The sequence below is a fragment of the Acomys russatus genome, chromosome 4, assembly GCF_903995435.1.
Source record: "Acomys russatus chromosome 4, mAcoRus1.1, whole genome shotgun sequence".
Taxonomy (NCBI): Eukaryota; Metazoa; Chordata; class Mammalia; order Rodentia; family Muridae; genus Acomys; species Acomys russatus.
In genome coordinates this window covers 55735471-55754773 of record NC_067140.1, presented here as the reverse complement: position 1 = coordinate 55754773, position 19303 = coordinate 55735471, and the positions used below count along the sequence as shown (strand labels likewise).

The 19303-nt window shown below is 44.1% G+C and overlaps 1 protein-coding gene across 1 annotated transcript in view; it reads right to left on the bottom strand.

The window, feature by feature from the left end:
- Nucleotides 1–1269: 1269 nt before the first annotated feature.
- The window catches only part of Chp1 (calcineurin like EF-hand protein 1), a 38020-nt gene continuing 19986 nt past the window's right edge, over nucleotides 1270–19303 (bottom strand). Inside the window, exons 4-7 of the mRNA XM_051144425.1 lie at nucleotides 14983–15110; nucleotides 5598–5659; nucleotides 2326–2448; nucleotides 1270–1725 (exon numbers count right to left, since the gene is read on the bottom strand). Of these exons, the coding sequence (XP_051000382.1) occupies nucleotides 1672–1725; nucleotides 2326–2448; nucleotides 5598–5659; nucleotides 14983–15110 (367 nt within the window). The 3' untranslated portion in view covers nucleotides 1270–1671. The remainder of the gene's footprint in view (nucleotides 1726–2325; nucleotides 2449–5597; nucleotides 5660–14982; nucleotides 15111–19303) is intronic.

Genomic DNA, 19303 nt, shown 5'->3' with positions numbered 1-19303 from the left:
ACTTCTCAAACAGTCAGTATCAGACAGTTCTTCCCTTTTATACGACCCTTATATTACATCATTTGATCAGAAAGTCTGACAGATATTTCAGAAAGAATTCCCCAGTTCACGTAGATTCCATCCATCCATCCTGGCCACGCCCCTGCTTCTCACCTTCTCTACCCTTTTTGCAGTGTTTCTGTTTGGGTTTTCAATAGCAATTTCCTTCCTAAGGAATTGCTTACACATCTTGGACAGCCTTCCAAAGCAACTAAGCAAGCAAGCAACATCAGAGAAAGCCAGCCAAGTCCAGGATAGACGCAGCCTGAATCAGTGAAGTCTAAACCAAGCTGACACTGTCAGAGAAGCTGAGCTGTGTCACTCAAAGACCTATAATATTACCTCAGTTGGTGCCACTAGTGTCAGGTTCCATGCTTCTAGAGGATCTGTGTGGTCTACACAAGGAGCTAGGAAGGTCATGTGATTTGGAAGCTCATGAGACAATACATTCAATGCCTGGACCGGGATGATGAACTGACTAGACATCTTCCAGCATTAAAAATTGCCAAGTATAAAATTCCTTCAGAATTTTTGTGCAAAATTTTAAGACACTGAAGACAATCTAATTCTTTAGGACTGAGATGAGTCAGGCACTTCCATAACACTAGTCTGTCTGTTAGGACCGGAAGAACCTTCCAGTGTACAGAACACTGAGGCGTAGCCCATGCTGCAGGGTGTGGGGGCAGCTTTCCAGGGCGCGTAGCCTCATTCAGAAAACTACGAGAAGGCCCCCTACCACACTGTCAGAACAGCCACTTTGGTAGTGACATGATAATGTCCCAAAGAGATGCAAGCTGGCAAGCATAAGACTATTTTCTGAATGTCAACACTGTCCTCAGAAAAGAAGCCATGTAAATATGTTGAAAATACAAAGCGAGAGGTAGAGAGACCGGGGAAGCCACCTAGGAGACATGGCTCTACAAGCCTCACCATGGCCACCTTTCAAGAATATCTCTACTCATAAGCCCTGAGAGAACAGAGCAATACAGAGGACCTAGGGTCACATGCTTCCAAGAGCAGTACTGGCTGCTGAAACCCCCTGGAAAGGCCATGTCCCAGAGACACTTCAGGAGAACGTAGACGTAAAGCAGCAGAGCAGTACCTATCCCGCTATATCAGAAGCAGGCTTCACAGCAGAGCCGGGGTCAAGGGGAATGCAGGGAATCTCAGTGAAAAGGGGGAGGCTGAAGACCTAACGGATAGAAGGCTGGTGATAGGGGGGAAGAGTAAAGGACACAAACATAGGAACACGATGGCGAAGATGATGAAGAGGAGAAGGCAGCACGGATATGGTCCCCATCCAATGGGAGCTTTGCTGGCTGCTTCTTGACATGAGTGCCTGTCTCATCTCCTCAGACAGGATGGATGCATGGCACTCAGCCGCAAAACAAGCGAAGATGTAGCACAAAGAAAGACCTGATGGGTGGACACTGGACAGAAACAGACAGAGGGTACCATTCTGCAATGCCCTGTTTATACACCAAAGGCAAGTTGTGTGAGCAGGAGAGACCTCAGGGTGTCATGCAAGAGCAGTAGTATTCTGGGAGGGGATGACAGGATGGGGATGAGGCTGGAGGGCAGGAGTTCCAGTTCTTAAATACTAGAAAGCAAGAATAATTTGGTCTCTGTCCTTTAGTGAAGAAATCGGATGCTCATTTTCTGTTCTACATCCACCTTCTCCAAAACCTGGGGTTGAAAAACAAAAACAATGTCTCATTAAGATTATGACCATTCTGAGCACCTTTCTAAACAATAGGTCTCCTCCTCCTCCTCCTATGCAATTGGATTTAACTTTAAATCAAAAGGTAGGGGAAGCCTCCTAAGGGCAGAACCCTCCCTGCAGATCCACAGGGAGCTATAGTCGCTGGGAGAGACACTTTCTTCAGTAGCCTAGCCACTCATAAGATCCCCATGCTCCTGTATGTAAGCACAATTTACACCCTTATCTTCACCCCGTCCAAAAGACATGAACATAAAAGAGTAAAACTAATGGAGAAAAATAAGAGAATCAGCCAGTGAGAGGGGAACAGGGTGAATATGATAAAAATATATACATGTATAAAAGTGTTATAATGAAACCCATATATATAGTTAATATGTGCCAATAAAAAAGAATTGAAAGCCGGGTGTGGTGGCGCATGCCTGTAAACACAGCACTCAGAGAGGCAGAGGCTGTGAGTTCAAGTCCAGGACAGCCAAAGCTACAGAGAAACCTTGTCTCAAAAAATGAAACAGGGGGTGGGAGTGAGAATTGAAAGGAAAAAAGACAAAAGGTGATAGGCAGACCTTAACAAATTCTGTAAAAGATATGGCACTATCCCCATCTTGGTCAGCCTCCTGGATGGTCCTGTCTGCAATGCTGCCCAGCTGCTCGTCGGAGATATTCACACCAACCATCATGCGCAGCACCTGCAAGACCAAGAGAAAGAGCCACCTCAGCCCACATTTCCTTTGATTCCCTCAGGCTCACCAGCTAGAGAACTGAAACCCTTAGCTTATCTAGGCCATTCTAAAAAAGGAAGTGAGCAGAACCTGTCAAAGCCACTCTCCTGAAGTGTCTTCTCCATAACCACAATCCGTAACACAATGCTGGGGCTGTGCACTACACCACACAGAACAGACAGAACAGAAGCTGGATATGTAGGTACAGTGAAGCCCAGGGAACCGATCCCTGTGCATCCTGTTGCATCAGGCAGTTCCCTCACCGCTCTAAGTCAGTTTGGTGTGGTTCTGTAATCCAATACAAAGCAGTAGTCCACGAGAAGGGGCACCATGCCCTGAGTTACAGGCTACAGCCCACATCAGTCTCCTTAAAGACGATTTGGGAGGCTGATGTGGGAGGATTACAAAGTGAGCCTAGTTTTTATTTTTTATTTTTTTTAAAAGATTTATTTATTTATTACGTATACAGCGCTCTGGCTGCATGTACACCTGCAGGCCAGAAGAGGGCATCAGATCACATTATAGATGGTTGTGAGCCACCATGTGGTTGCTGGGAATTGAACTCAGGAACTCTGGAAGAGCAGGCAGTGCTCTTAACCTCATGGAGGGGTGTCTAGGATACAGCTCAGTGGCAGAGTGCTCACCTACAAACACAAGGCCCCAGAATAACACTTACACAAACTTGGACCTTAAACAAATGTTCTCCAGCCTAACGGCTCCAAGTCTTCCTTTCCCTACTCCTCTATATCTTTTTGGAAGTATTAAATTGCATGGGCAGTGGGTTCTTGTTTCTTACCATCTATTTGGGGGTGGGGTGATTGTTTTTCAGACTGACTTGCCATGCTGTTCAAACTGGCCTTGAATGCCTGGACTCCAACACTCTTCCTTTGCTTTTTAAGTATACTACCTCACATAGCCATCAACCAATTCTTAAAAACCAGATGTTTTAAAACAGAAGCTGTGGGAGGTAAGAGCACTATGTGCTCTTTCAGAGGACTGGAGTTTGACTACCAGCACCACATGGTGCCTCATAACTGTAATTCTAGTTCTAGGTGATACAATATCCTCTTCTGGCTTCCCTGGGAACCAGTCATGGACGTGGTACAGACATACATGCAGCAACAAGCGCGCGCGCGCGCACGCGCACACACACACACACACAAACTAAAATTTTAAGAGGTTACATTACTAAGTATCATCTGGGTGAAGGCATTGCTACCTCCACCAAGTATGAGACCAAGGAGACAAATTAATCACCAAAGTGTAGCCTCTCAGATCTCAATTCAATCAGCCCCTGAGGTGTTTTGCTTAGAAAATGGTAAGAGCTTGGTCTGTGGAGAGGCTTATAGACAGAATGCTGTCTAACATGTGTGATGCCCTGGGCACCATCCCCAACTTGGCACACACCATCATATTGATGCTGGAAACGGAATGTGAGTGAGACCTCTCAGAGAACAGGCAGTGCTTCTAACCATTGAGCTGTCTCTCAGCCTTATGTTTGGAATTGTAAAAAAAAATTTTAATATATGTGTCTTTTTCCTTTTGCGGGGGTTGAGTGGTATTTTTCTTATACTGTGGGTCTGTGAATAAAGCAGCCATCTCTGCTTAAGCATAACTGACACACAATAGACTATACGTATTTATCAAATGCTTTAGAAATTACAGTGCCTAGAAAGGCAAACCTTGTTCTCTTCTCCTACTTTGGAAAACTCTTCTCTTCTTGCAAGGCTAAAACTAGTTACCTGGATATGTCAACAGTACATCTGTGGCAAAGCCATTCCTGGCCCCACAGTAACTTTCCCATCCCATATCACACAAGTCTTAGAAATCATAATAATAGAAAATAAACCAACTCTCCATTTCAAAATCATCTTTTTGGTAGCCAGATCTGGATCACAGGCTGAAAATATGCAACTTGGAATGGCTACTTTCCGTCTTTTCAGCCCTCAAAGGCCATAGCATGCTTCTCACTGAAAAAAGCTATTCCCATTTCAAAAGCAAAGGGCAAAGTCAATATCCAGCATGGGTGGAGGGGCCCACGAGACTCCTCCTCCTGCCCCCCCCATACCCCCCCCCGCCTTGTTTTGGCTGAGGAGCTCCTGGCACTTGGTGGCTGCTAGGGGATGGAGTCATTTTTGGTTGGGAGTCTGGCCACTACTAGTAGGTTGCCCATGTTCCAAGGATGTCCCACCACCCACGTGAACGTAGGCAGCACTAACTAGACTCAGTGGGTATTTTTTTCAAAAAGAGATATGTTGGGAAAGGGATATATAGGAGGGGATAAAAAAGTGGAACAGGAGGGCATATACGGCCAAATTATCACATACATGTACGAAATTCTCAAAAGACTGCATAGTAAATACTGTTTGTTTTTTTAAGCAAGGGAAAAAGGACACTAGCTTCCTCTTTTAGGTTTTCTCACTGAAACATAGGAACACTGAGTTGGTCTTTACTCTGATCTGGGTAGGCTTCAACTTGTAAGTTATTTCAAGACATAGAATGAGTTTACTCAGGAGCAAAAAGCACCTTTCCTGTTAAATATATCTTGAACACAGAACTTGCCCCATGGAAAGTCTTCTATATGCTGGCTACCTGGAGTCTTCCAGACTCAAGGAAAGGGACAGTTTCCTACTGCCCTAAACATGAAGAAAGACAAAGAGATGGTGAGCAATGCAAACCAAGCGTTATGTTAGGCATAGCAGGGAGGCATTCACCAGAGCTTCCAATAACTGGTAGTGGGTAACTGGGCAGATGGTGGCCACAGCTGCCCCTGGACTCTGATGCCAAGTCTAAGGAGAGACTAAACAGCAGAGTTTACTTTACTTCAGAGTCCTTGAAATAAATTGCTGCTAACAAGCTGATCTGCCAACAACTGAGCTAACTGACCCAGCCACACTGTGTATTTCCGCTTTGTCACTCAGCACCTCGGTGGAGACCACCCATCTGTAAAGACTCTGACCTACAGCAATTGTTTCCAGGTATTTCCTCTGCCTTTTATCTGCAACTCTTTCCAAGGCAGGGATTAGATGAATGCTTGCTGAAAAGAAAGAACAACTGCTGCCCATAAAAATAAACAAGACCCAAAATACATGCTGTTCCAAAACGTTCCCACATACCTGTAGCAGCTCATCACGGGAGATCTTGTCATCTTTATCCAAATCATACAGTCTAAAAGCAACTGGTATAAAAACACAAGAAGTCAGTGGGAAATTTGTAGTGCTTTTACTTTTTAAAATTTTTGTTTGTTTGTTTTTCGAGACAGGGTGTCTCTGTGTGGCCTTGGCTCTCCTGGACTCACATTGTAGACCAGGCTGGCCTCGAACTCACAGCGATCCACCTGCCTCTGCCTCCCGAGTGCTGGGATTAAAGACATGCACCACCACACCCGGCTTACTTTTTAATAAAAAAAAAAAAAAAAAAAAGATGTATTTATTTTACTTATATGAGTACTCTATCTGCATGCACACATGCATGCCAGAAGAGGAAATTAGATCCATGTGGTTGCTGGGAATTGAACTCAGGACCTCTGGAAGAGTAGACTGTATTCTTAACCTCCTCTACAGCCTCCTGGAATCTCTTTTTGATTTGCTGTTGATTTTGCATCCTGAGACAGGATGCTCTCATAGCTGAGGCTGGCCTTGAACTCTTGCTCTTTGCACCTCTACTTCCTAAGCATTGGGGTTACAGGCATCACAGTACCCAGCAAGAACTGGAGTTTCAAATAAAACCAATGAGACCTGAGATTCTGAGTGCGCACAGTATACCTGACTGGTCATTTGAGTGGGGCACATAAACTCCAGTCCTCAGCAACTCTCCCTCCCTGCCCCGGCCTCCTCGCATTTTCTTCTTTAAGGATAATAAGCTTTTTAGGAAGCAGGCTATACAAGAGCTTTGCTTATGTCAGTCAGTGTAAGAGAAAATTCAGGAGAGCAAAACCTATTTAGACTTTGGCCATGTTGTTTAAGGCCTACTATGTGAACAGTGTTTTGAGAACATTAACTTATTGAAGAAGTGACTGTTAAATAACTGAATTAAGGTTGATTTAAAATTACTTCAAGCCACTGTGATTCCTGGTTATTTATTGTATCTTTTGAGTTAGCATCTTGCTTTAGAACCACATTGTCCTGGAACTATGTGGCCAAGGCTGGCCTCAAATTTAGAGCAATCTTCCTGCTTCAGACTATTGACCTGACCTACCAAGCCAGGCTTCAATTTTGAGTTTTCAAAAGCCGACTGCCAAGCTAGGCATAGTGATGCACACCTATCACCCCAGAACTCGGGAAGGAGAGACAAGAGCATCAGGAAGAGATGGCCAGCCTCAGCTGTACAGGGCATGCCAGGCCAGCCTAGGCTCTATGAGACCTTCTCATGAGCAAAATTAAAAGGGAACTGAACCCAGGTCCCCTGAAAGAACAGCAAGTGCTCTTAACTCCTGAGCTGCCTCTTTAGTCCTTTGAGACAGGGTCTTGCTGTTGCCTAGGCTAACTTTGAACTTTGAACTAACAGTTCTTTCCTCCACTTCCCAAATGCTGAGGTTAAAGTCATGCTCCATTATGCCTAGCTCTTAACTTTTTGACTAGACAAATGTAATAAAGATTTCCCTCACTCTCACCCCCTCCTCAACGCCCCCTTTAAGGGTCTTATGTAACCCAGGATGGCCCTGAACTCACTGTTCCAGAGAACTAAACAACATTTGGAGGCTCACAACCACTTGTTAACTCAATTTCCAGGGGCTCCAACACCTTCTAAAACACACACACACACACACACACACACACACACACACACACACACACACACACACACACTTGCACATACAGAGAAATAAAAACAACTTTTTTTTTTTGGTTTTTCGAGACAAGGTTTCTCTGTGTAGTCTTGTCTGTCCTGGACTTGCTTTGTAGACTAGGTTGGCCTTGAAATCACAGTGACCCACCTGCCTCTGCCTCCCGAAACTGGGATTGAAGGTGTGTGCCACCACTGGCATAAAAATGATTTTTTAAAGAAGAGGGTTTGGATTCCAGGGCAGCTAGGAAAGAAACCTTGTCTTGAAAAAGAAAAACAAAAGGGGTGGGGGCGGTGACTCAGTGGTTAAGAATAGCCCCATAGCGAGCTTCAAGTTCAGTGAGAGATCCTGTCTCAAGGCCAGAGGCAGAGAAAGATGAAGAGCCTCAACACGGTGCTCTGGCCTACACTCACAGGCCCACAACCACGAAAGAGAGCAACAGTTCATTTCTTTCAAAGACTGAGCCTTAGAGTTCCAGAGAGGCCCGCACCTTCCCACCCCGCCCCCCACCCCCACGTTGCCAGCATTGTCCCGATCATGGCTTGACATGGACTTTGGTGAAGTTAGCAGAGGACTACTGATGCATCATTAGTGACCCAAGTCACGGTGCATGCTAAGCTTCACTGTCCTGCAGGTTCTCTGAGTCTTGACAAATGCACATCCGGTATTTAGTCCTGCAGTGTCATACAGTTCATTTTGGATCCCAGAGATATAGTACAACTTTGAAGGTGCTGAATCCCATCGTCGTTGTTACAATATAGATTTGTCTCTTTGGACACAGTTCACTTTGTAGCCCTGGCTGCCCCGGAACACACTAGGTAAACTAGGCTAGCCTCACAGAGACTAGCTTGCCTCTGCTTCCTGGGTGCTGGTATTAAAGGCCTGTGCCATCATGCCCAGTCAACACAAATATTTTCATTTATTTAAATTTTTAATTGTGTTTGTGTTCACTTAGGTATGAAGGCAGGCACATGTCAGACAGCAACCTGCAAGAACTGCTTCTCTCCTTTGACCAAGTGGGCTCTGTGATTTGAACTAGGGTCATCAGGCTTGTAAGCAGGATAGAGGCTACCCATTCTTCCTCTGTGACCTGTCGGCCCAATGTTCTTGTGGGCTGTGCACAGTGTAACCCTTGTTCATTCAAATGCTGACTTCTCTACCTCCCTATCTGGTTTCAATCTAGACACTGCATTGTGATGTTTATTCTAAGTATCTTCTGTCTCAAGTTTGTGTAATCATGCCACCATTTATTCTCTGTATTGCCAGTAAAAGTCAACTAGCCAATGCTGAGCAATACAGAGAATAGGATGGGACATCCTGGTCCAGTGACTGGGAGGAGAAAGATCAGGAAGGAAGAGGAAGGATGAGGTGGAGAGGACTAGCCAGGAGGAGTGAGCTGGACCTAGGATTTGAGTAAAAAGGAAGCAGTGTGGGCAACCTGAGTGGGAGGAAACTACACCAGAATGGAGGTTCAGGATGGAGCACTCACTGCACAGCGTTGTTCTCCAGGCTGGCTGAGTAATCACTGATTTATTAAAATAATGATTCAATATTAAATATTAATAATTATTCAACAGTGACTCTTTTTTATTCTGGGTGGGTTTTTTGTTTTGTTTTAGGTTTTTTGAGACAGGCTTTCTTTGTGTAGCCTTTGTTGTCCTGGACTCACTTTGTAGACCATGCTGGTCTTTTTTTTTTTTTTTTTTTTTTAAAGATTTATTTATTTATTATTATGCATACAGTGCTCTGCCTCCATGTACCCCTGCAGGCCAGAAGAGGGTGTGAGATCACATTACAAATGGTTATTAGCCACCATGTGGTTGATGGGAAATGAACTCAGGACCTCCAGAAGAACAGTCAGTGCTCTTAACCTTTAAGCCATCTCTCCAGGTCCCCATGCTGGTCTTGAACTCACAGTGATCCACCTGCCTCTGCCTCCAGAGGGATGAAAATGCGTGGTCATTACGCTTGGTTATTTTGTGGGGTTTTTTTTTGTTGTTGTTGTTTTTTTGAGAGAGAAAGGGTCTCTTACATAGCTCTGGCAGACCAGGAACTCATTAATATAGATCAGGCTGGCCTTTTAACTCAAAGATCTACCTGTTGGGACTAAAGGCAAGATCCACCATACCCTGTACATCCCTGGCCCTTTTTAAAAAGACTTTTCAGACAAGCCTGGATCTGCTGCCTATTCTAACTTTGGATTTGTGATCCTCTAGCCTCCGTCTCCTAATTAGTTGGAATAATAGACACACACAACTGTGTCTGGTTCATTTTTTTCTATGTGTATAGTGAAAATAAAACATAAAATTTGCAATCATTACCATTTAAAATTATACTTCATGTCAGGCAGTGGTGGCATACGCCTTTAATCCCAGCAGAGGCAGGTGGATCTCCATGAGTTCCAGGACAGCCAGAGCTATTACACAGGGAAACCCTGTCTCGAAAAACCAAAACCAAACAAACAAACAAACAAAATTACACTTCTCTACCAGGCGTGGTGGCGCACATCTTTAATCCCAGCACTCGGGAGGCAGAGGCAGGTGGATCACTGTGAATTCGAGACCAGCCTGGTCTACAAAGCGAGTCCAGGACAGCCAAGGGTACACAGAGAAACCTTGCCTCAAAAACCAAAAAACCAAAACAACAACAAAAATTACACTGCATTAATGTTAAACAATCTCATATTGTAGGAAGGATTTTTTTGGTTGTTTATTTTGCTTTGTTTTTGCTTTTTTCAAGACAGGGTTTCTCTGTGTAGCCTTGGCTATCCTGGACTTGCTTTGTAGACTAGGTTGCCCTCAAACTCAAATCAATCCGCCTGCCTCTGCCTCCCAAGTGCTGGGATTAAAGGTATGTGCCTCCACGCCAGGCTTGGAAGGATATTTTTTAATGATTTATTTTTACTTTATGTATATTGGTGTTTTGCCTGCGTGTATGTCTGTACGAGGCTGTCAGATCCCCTGGATCCGTTGTTAAAGACAGTTGTGAGCTGTCATGTGGGTGCTGAGAATTGAACCCAGAGTCTCTAGAAGAACAACCAGTGCTTTTAAGGGCTGAGCCATCTGACCAGTGTCAGAAAGGATATTTTCAATTCACAATCTGAAACTCCATATTCAATAATTTCCACTTTTACCCTACTTAAGGAAAAATTTGAAAGAACTTTCACAAATCGAGAGGGGTCAGGGGAGAGGCAACTTCCATACTGGGAATTTATGCAATGCAGATATGAGGAAATTTTAGATTAATGATTTTTAAAATCCTTTCCCCCTCAAAGTAGGCCTCCTGTTATATTGCCAAAGATAGCTTTGAACTCAAGTATCCTCGGTCTCAGCCTCTCCAGTAGCAGGCATGCAGGCATACACTTGAGCCCAGACAAAAGACAGCTTTGTTTTTCGAGACAGGGTCTCTATCCCTGCTGGCACTGAACTCACTACCATAGCTGAAGATGACTATATTTATGTATTGATTGATTTTGTTTGGGTTTTTGTTTCTTTTTTTCTTCTTTCTTTCTTTCTTTTTTTTTTTTTTTTTTTTTTTTAAAGATTTATTTATTGTATATGAGTGGTTTATCTGCAGAAGAGGGCATCAAAGATAACATTATAGATGGTTGTGAGCCAACATGTGGTTGCTGGGAACTGAACTCAGGACCCCTGGAAGAGCAGGCAGCGCCCTTTCTCTATTTCTCCAGCCCCCGGTTTTTGTTTCTTTTGTTGTTTTGTTTTCCCTTGGTTTTTCTTTTTCTTTTTCTTTTTTTTCTTTTTTTGGTTTTCTGAGACAGGGTTTCTCTGTGTAGACTTGGCTGTCCTGGACTCACTTTGCAGACCAGGCTGGCCTCAAACTCACAGAGATCCACCTGCCTCTGTCTCCCCAGTACTGGGATTAAAGGCATGCGCCACGCCCCACCTGGCTGAAACCTTTAAAAAAAATAATTAAAACAAAAGCTTGTTTACTTAAGGTTTATGGTATTTTCTTGCATATTTTGTCTGTGCACCATGTGCATGTCCAGTGCCCAAAGAGGCTATCGAATCCTCTGGGACACGAGTCACAGGTGGCTGTGAGCCACCATGCCGGTGCTGAGAATGGAGCCTGTGTCCTCCGGAAGAGCAGCCAGTGCTATTAACCTGTGAGTCGTGTCTCCAGGTTCTGAGAAGTATTTTGTTTTGTTTTGTTTGTTTTAAAGAGATGCTCAATAGGGTATGATGGCGAGCACCTTTAATCCTGATATTTGGGAGGCAGAGACCAGCCTTGTCTAAATATCAAATCACAGGCCAGCCAAGGCTACATAGTGAGACCATGCCTTTAAAAAAGAAAAAAAAAAAAAAAAGAGAGAGAGATGTTCATATGCAGACGAAACTGCTTCAGGAAAAGCTGCACTTCTAGGCTGGCCTAGAACTCACATCAATTCGCTTGCCTCTGCCTCCCGAGTGCTGGGATTATAGGCATGCGCCACTATTGCCTAGCTTGCACGTTCTCTCTCTCTCTCTCTCTCTCTCTCTCTCTCTCTCTCTCTTTCTCTCTCTCTCTCCCTTCCTCCCTCCCTCTTTCTCTCACTCTCTTTCTTTCTTTCTTGAGACAGAGCCGTGGCTGTCTTGGACTCACTTTGTACATCATGCCGGCCTTGAACTCTCAATAATCCACCTGCTTCTGCCTATGGAGTGCTGGGATTACAAGCATACACTACCGTGCCCTGTGAGTTCAAAGACAGCCTGGTCTATAAAATGAATTCTAGGACAGCCAGAGCTGTATAGTGAAACCTTGTCTTAAAAGAAAACTACTGGCTCAACATCATTAAGACAACCAAGAGAGTGAATGTTTAAAGTTAAAAAAAAAAGTTAAACCACGTGTACTATGATTCCATGCTAAAATTGACTTTCCAATTACTCATTAACTCCTGGTCTTAAGACTGGCAAAAATGGTACAGTATAGTATCAAAATCAGGCAGGTGCATACTAGAGATATGCTAAAATGCTAATGAAGCTGGATGCTGGGGCACTCAAAGGGCTAAGCGGGTCTCCCAAGTTTGAGACTTGATTGACTACCATGTGCAACTCTGTCTATAAAAATAATTTTAAATAACTTAAGTTGGGTGTGGGGACACATGCCTTTGATTTCAGAGACAGGAGGAACTCTGTGAATTCTAGGACACGTTGACATATAAAGTTCCAGGACAGCAAGGGCTGTTATATAGAGGGACCCTGTCTACACAAACCAAAAAGGAGAAAAATAAGAATACCTTAATAAAAATAAAAACACTAACAACCCAGAGACCAAACGCTTTGCATGAAGCAAACAGTGCTTGGTCTTGAAAAAAGAAAATGTGGCTCACTGGTACAGTTTACATAAACACGAGGGGACTCAGGGAACCCTGTTGCCTGTGCTCTGCTGTTCCCAGTGAACGTTGTGCTGTTCCCAGTGACCACGTTCTGCTGTTCCCAGTGAAGGTTCTGCTGTTCCCAGTGACACGTTCTGCTGTTCCCAGTGAAGGTTCTGCTGTTCCCAGTGAAGATTCTGCTGTTCCCAGTGACACGTTCTGCTGTTCTCAGTGAAGGTTCTGCTGTTCCCAGTGACACATTCTGCTGTTCCCAGTGAATGTTCTGCTGTTCCCAGTGAACGTTCTGCTGTTCCTAGTGACATGTTCTGCTGTTCCCAGTGACACATTCTGCTGTTCCCAGTGAATGTTCTGCTGTTCCCAGTGAACGTTCTGCTGTTCCTAGTGACATGTTCTGCTGTTCCCAGTGAACGTTCTGCTGTTCCCAGTGAACGTTCTGCTGTTCCCAGTGACACGTTCTGCTGTTCCCAGTGAACGTTCTGCTGTTGCCAGTGACATGTTCTGCTGTTCCCAGTTAATGTTCTGCTGTTCCCAGTGACACGTTCTGCTGTTCCCAGTGAACGTTCTGCTGTTGCCAGTGACATGTTCTGCTGTTCCCAGTTAATGTTCTGCTGTTCCCAGTGACACGTTCTGCTGTTCCCAGTGAATGTTCTGCTGTTCCCAGTTAATGTTCTGCTGTTCCCAGTGAATGTTCTGCTGTTCCCAGTGACATGTTCTGCTGTTCCCAGTGAACGTTCTGCTGTTCCTAGTGAACGTTCTGCTGTTCCTAGTGAATGTTCTGTTCTTCTTTAAGCACCAGAATGTTGAAGTCAAGACTAACAGTATTTTAGTACTTTTGTTCAAAATCTTCTCTGGCCTAAATAACAAGATTCACTTTGGTGATTCTCAAACTGCACTATAAATACCAACAAAACTCCTCCCCCTCACACTCTTCCCAAGATAATGGACAAAGCCGTCAGCCACAGGCTGAGACTTCAGGAGACACTGTTAACCACTGCAAACGCAGCATTGTGTACTCCAACATTTTTTTTTTAATGTCTTCCTATTTTTGTTCTAATATTTAAAAATTCCCTGGTATCTTTAAACCATTATGGGCTCCATTTAATCTGTGGTTTCACAAACTTCTGGCATCCCCACACACTCTTTCAAGGCAGGGTTGGGCTCAATCAATTTCAGTTATCAACCTGTGTTGAAAGAATAGTAGAAATTCAACTTCAACTTCCTGGAAAAGTGTTGTAAGGGATTGGGCAATAGTCCATTACCAACAAGGGCAGAGGGAATCTAGCATCTAAAGAGGCAAGAGGCACAGAAAATTGCCAGTCTGTTACTGATACTTCAGCCAAACCCACAATCTACCAAATTCTAGCACAGACAGAACACCAACACTATCTCTCACAGGCAGGGCCTGGAGTCTTGCTTCCAACTGTTACTCTGGTACCTCCTACACTGTCTAGCACACAGAAGATAACCAGCTACAATAGCAGGTAACACTTACTTAATACCCAGTATACACAAGGTACTATTTGAAGCATTTGAAGAATCTTAGTGGGGACTGCAGTGCTTGCTGGCCAGGCATGGTGGCACACGCCTTTAATCCCAACACTCGAGAGGCAGAGGCAGGCGGATCACTGTGAATTCGAGGCCAGCCTGGTCTACAAAGCAAGTCTAGGACAGCCAGCCCCACACAGAGAAACCTTGTCTCAAAAAACAGAAAAGAAGAAGGAGGAGGAGGAGGAAGAGGCGGAGGAGGGAAGAAAGAAAGAAAGAAAGAAAGAAAGAAAGAAAGAGTGCTTGTTTAGCATGCATTACGCCTTGGGTTCTGTCCCAAGCCCCTCAAAAATAAGGTGTGGTCCATGCCAGTACTCTTAACACCTAGGAAGCAGAGAAAGTAGTAGCAGAATAGACAGCCAGGGCTTGTTACACCAAGAAACCCTGTCTCAATAAAACAAACAAACAAATCTCCCAAATCCCTTAATATTTCATTTAACACAGAGAAAGCCGTACCCCAAAGAACTCAAGTTAGCTTGCCCAAAGTTTCATAAGCAAACATGGTAAACCAGGAATTGCAACTCAGCTCCATGGTCAGACCACTTAACACTCTGCTTCTGTAAGGGTTGAAAGAGTAAATGAGCTGGTGGTAGCCATGCCTTTGATCCCGGCACAGGAGAGGGCAGAGGCAGATCTCTGGGGACAGAATGGCTTTCAAGATAGCCAAGGCTGCACAGAGAAATGCTGTCTCAAAAAACAACAACAACAAAAAAATCCAAACAAACACACACACACACACAAAAAAAAAAAAAAAAAAAAAAAGAAAAGAAAGAAAGAAAGAGTAAATGCTGGTGGGAGGGGAGGGCAGACATGGAGCCACACAACTGACGCTCCTCACAGTGCAGTTTGTTGCTTCGGCTGTTGAGTGGTTCAGGTCCGTTCACATCTTTGCTCTTTTCATTGTCCTCAATGGGTCGGAAATGAGCCAAAGTTCTCATGAATCCTCGGAAGTTTACCTGGTCCTCTCTGATTAGGAAATACAATAGAACTCCACGTTAGTCAGGGTGGGGTCTTCTGCTTGTATGTGTTGTCTTTTGAAATGTTTAGGGATAAACTCAAGGTCTTCCACTAGCTAGGTAAGCACTCTGCCACTAAACCATCCTGATTCATGGTGATTGTTTCTTATGGCCTCAAGAAATGGCCAACACTTGAGCCTGAGTACCTGAAAGTCCATTTAACAAGCTTTCTTTCCATATGCATGCATAACACTTTAAAGCTTAACACAGTATCGCTATCTAAAAAGCCTCACCCTACTTGTGTGAGGTGTATATTATTCTCATTTATTACCTGATTAACCGGGCTGAAAGAAGGAAAGCACATAACTGTGGTCAGAGTTATCAACTGAGTTTACTTATACATCTTTCCAATAACTGGATTTAAAGTAGGGCCAACAGCACACATGAAAGCCAGTACTTCCACTCTCTCTGCTTTGAACTCTGGGACAATCGACATGTTAGTCTTCCAACCCACAAGAGGTATGTATGCCAAGGGATACTTTAAATTTGAAGAACGTTCTAGAAAATCTTGCCTGTTTGTTGCTCTGACTCTGTAGCCAGCCTGGCTTTGAATGCTTCCTGAGTGCTAGAAGCCACCAGGCCCAGTAACTCTGCTGTGCTTTCCTCTCTCTTCCCCACAGTGCTGGGGGTTAAGCACAAGCCTGCACCTATGCTTAACCTAGCCAAGCATGTTACCACTGAGCTGCAGAGATCCAGCCCTATGGTTTTAACTTTTATTTTCATTTTACAGGTATGGGTGTTTTGCCTGCACTTATGTCTGTGCACCACTTGCATGCCTGCTGGTTTTGGAGGTCAGAAGAGGGCATTTGATTCCCTGGAACAGGAGCTACAGTCAATTGTAAACTTCCTGGGAATCAAACCTGTGTCCTCTAGAAGAGCAGCATTGCTTTTACCTGATGTCTCTCTGGCCCCAGCTCTATACTTTTCTTTCTGTTTTATTGAGAAAGGATCTCACCTATGTGATTCTGGTTGGCCTGAAACTTACTGTATATACCAGGATGGCCTTAATTTTTAACAATCCTCCTTCCTCTCTCTGCCTCACAAGTGCTGAAATTACAGGTATACTCCACCATTGCCCGGCTTAAAAAAAAAAAAAAGTCTTAAGCATTTCTGCAATAAAGAAAAGCACTGCAGCAAGGCACAGCAATGCACCTGTTCTACCAGCACCAAGGAGGCGGAAACAGGATTGCTTTGAGTTGAGGTCCAGTTTCGGCCACATAAAAGTACTAAACCAGCTAGGCAGTGATGGTGCACACTTCTAATCCCAGGACTCAGAAAGCAGAGGCAGGCAGATCTCTTGAGTTCAAGGTCAGCCTGGTCTACAGAGTAACTTCCAGGATAGGCAGGGAAACAGAGAAAGCCTGTCTTGAAAACAAAGAAACAAAGAAACAGAGTACTAGGCCAGCTAAGGATACAAGCAATATTTTCCCTCAAAAACAACAACAACCAAAAACCAAAAAACAGTAACAACAGCAACAAAAAAGGACTAGGGATGTAGCTCAGTTGGTAGTGCATTTGTTTAACATGCATGAGACCCTGTGTGTAATCCCCACATGAAGTGAGTGCAGCTGTTTATGCCTATAATCCCAGGACTTGAGACGGAGGCAGGAGGAGCAGAGAGTCAGGGTAGCTGATGCTAAAAATCTTCAGCAGGTAAAGGCATTTGCTGCCAAGCCTGATAACTGAGTTGAATCCCCAGAACCCACATGGTGGAAAGAAAGAACTGACTCCTGCAAGTTGTTTTCTGATCCATGCAGGCATGGTGGCATGCCCATGACGCACGCATGCATGCACACACACTGAAAATATAATAAAAAATAAAATAGCAACTAAAAGGAAATAATTCTAAAATGGAACAAATAAATTTTTTAATAGTTAAAGGGTGACCCATGTGACTTGTTTACTTAAAACAATCATATCAGTACTGTGGCCTTCTTCCCAAAGTTACCTTAAAAATCCCACTGGGCAGAGTGGCACATGCCTTTCGTCTTAGCACTTGAGGACAGAGGCAGGTAGATCTCTATAAATTCAAGGCTATCCTGGTCTACACAGTCCCAGGCCAGCCACAGCATCACAAAACAATATCCCAGTCTTATCTGAATAATCCCTATACTTAGGAGACATCAGGGATTCTGAATTTGACCTCATTTTGTACTACAAAGGGACCAAGTCTAAAAAAATAAAAGAGTTAAAAACCAAAAAAACCTTCTGTCTCTTTGTGTAGATGTGATAGGTAGTATCTCTCAATTGTTAGGTAGATAATTCAGTTCAGAGATCTACTAATGCGAGAGATCAAGGAAAAGCAAGCTCAAAAGGGTGACCTTTCATGTAGCTACACTCCTCCTGGAGTATGATCATATCTGCACCAAACGTCAGCTCTGAGGAACCCAGCAATACCCAGGAAGACTTGAGTCATGTACCAGGGCAGAAAAATTACTGTGATTAGCATAATACCTGTGTAACAGAGGATGACGTTGAGGACACTTGATGTTATAGTATCAAATTTCAATCTGAAGAAAACAAATTAAAAACTCTCCTGCTTAGCCGGGCATGGTGGCGCACGCCTTTAATCTCAGCACTCGGGAGGCAGAGGTGGGCGGATCGCTGTGAGTTCCAGGCCAGCCTGGTCTACAAAGTGAGTCCAGGACAGCCAAGGCTAACACAGAGAGACCCTGTCTCGAAAAACAAAAAAACAAAAACAAACCATCAACAACAACAACAACAAAAAAAACCCTCCTTCTTTAAGACAGAGGAAAAAGAAAGGCCTTGGAACCACATGCACAGGCTGCCACAAGCCCAGGCTGGCAGGCCAAGCCCAGCCATGCAAACTGCTTCAGTCTTAGTGCAGACTGGAGAAGATGGCAGGAAATAACCAGAGTCAGGAAACACAGCTCTGCCTTTCAAAACAGACTTTCAGGGCTGGTGAGAGGGCTCCGTGAGAAAGGGCTATTGCCAAGCCCGGTGAACTGAGTTTGTTCCCCAGAACAGAGCTAGTGCAGAGGAGAACTGACTGCTGCAAGCTGTCCTCAAATTTCATATACAAAAACTAAATAATGATTTGAGGAGGAAGAAGAAGAGGAGGAGGAGAAGGAAGAGGAAGGGGGAGGAGGAGGAGGGAGAAAGATTTCCACAAGCTGTTTCTCCAAGTAATTGACAGTGACTAAGGAGCTCTGAAGAAGTTGACAAAATGACTGTAGTGAATTCACTTTGCACTGCAAAGGGTCTGCGTATAAAGCACGTCTGTGAGGGTTGTCTGGGCAGGGTGGATACTCTGCAGGCTCTAAAAGCACATCTGACAGAAGGTTCAGGAGGCAAAAAAAGGCAAAAGTGAAGGCGAATAGAAGATTGCTCAGGTTCAACAGGACTCTGAATTGAGTTGTCTTGATCAGACTAGATTCCTGCCACACTTTCTGATCTAACTGGCCCTACCTTTGGTTTTCTTTCTAATAATTTATTTTTTTAAATGTACATTGGTATTTTGACTGCATATATAGACATATAGTGCATGTGAGAGTGTAAGATCCCCTGGAACAGGAATTACAGACAGTTGTGATCTTTCATGTGGGTGCTGGGAATTGAACCTGGGTCCTCTGGAAGAGCAGTCAGTGCTCTTAACTGGCTGAGCTATCTCTCTAGCCTCCAAGTTTTTTTTTTTTAAAGTGTTTTGAGACAGGGCTTCTCTGCATAGCTCTAGCTGTCCTAGACTCACTTTGTAGACCAGGCTGGCCTTGAACTCATGGTGATCCACCTGCCTCTGCCTCCTGAGTACTGGGATTAAAGGCATGTGCCACCATGCCCAGCTCCAAGTTTGCTTTTCAATTAAAACAACAACAACAACAAAAACCAAAACAAAACCTTTTATGTGTATGAGTGTGTGAGCTGCTTACAGGTATGACTGTGGACCATGTGTCTGCTGGCTAGTTTTATTATCAGGTTGACTTAGGCTAGAAAGTCATTTGGGAAGAAAAAAACCCAAATGACCTGTAATGCATGCTTTTGGTTTTTTGTTTGTTTTGTTTTTCTTGGTTTTTCAAGCCAAGGTTTCTCTGTGTAGCTCTAGCTGTCTTAGAGTTCACTCTGTAGACCACGCTGATCTCAAACTCAGAGATCCACCTGCCTCTGCCTCCTGAGTGCTGCATTAAA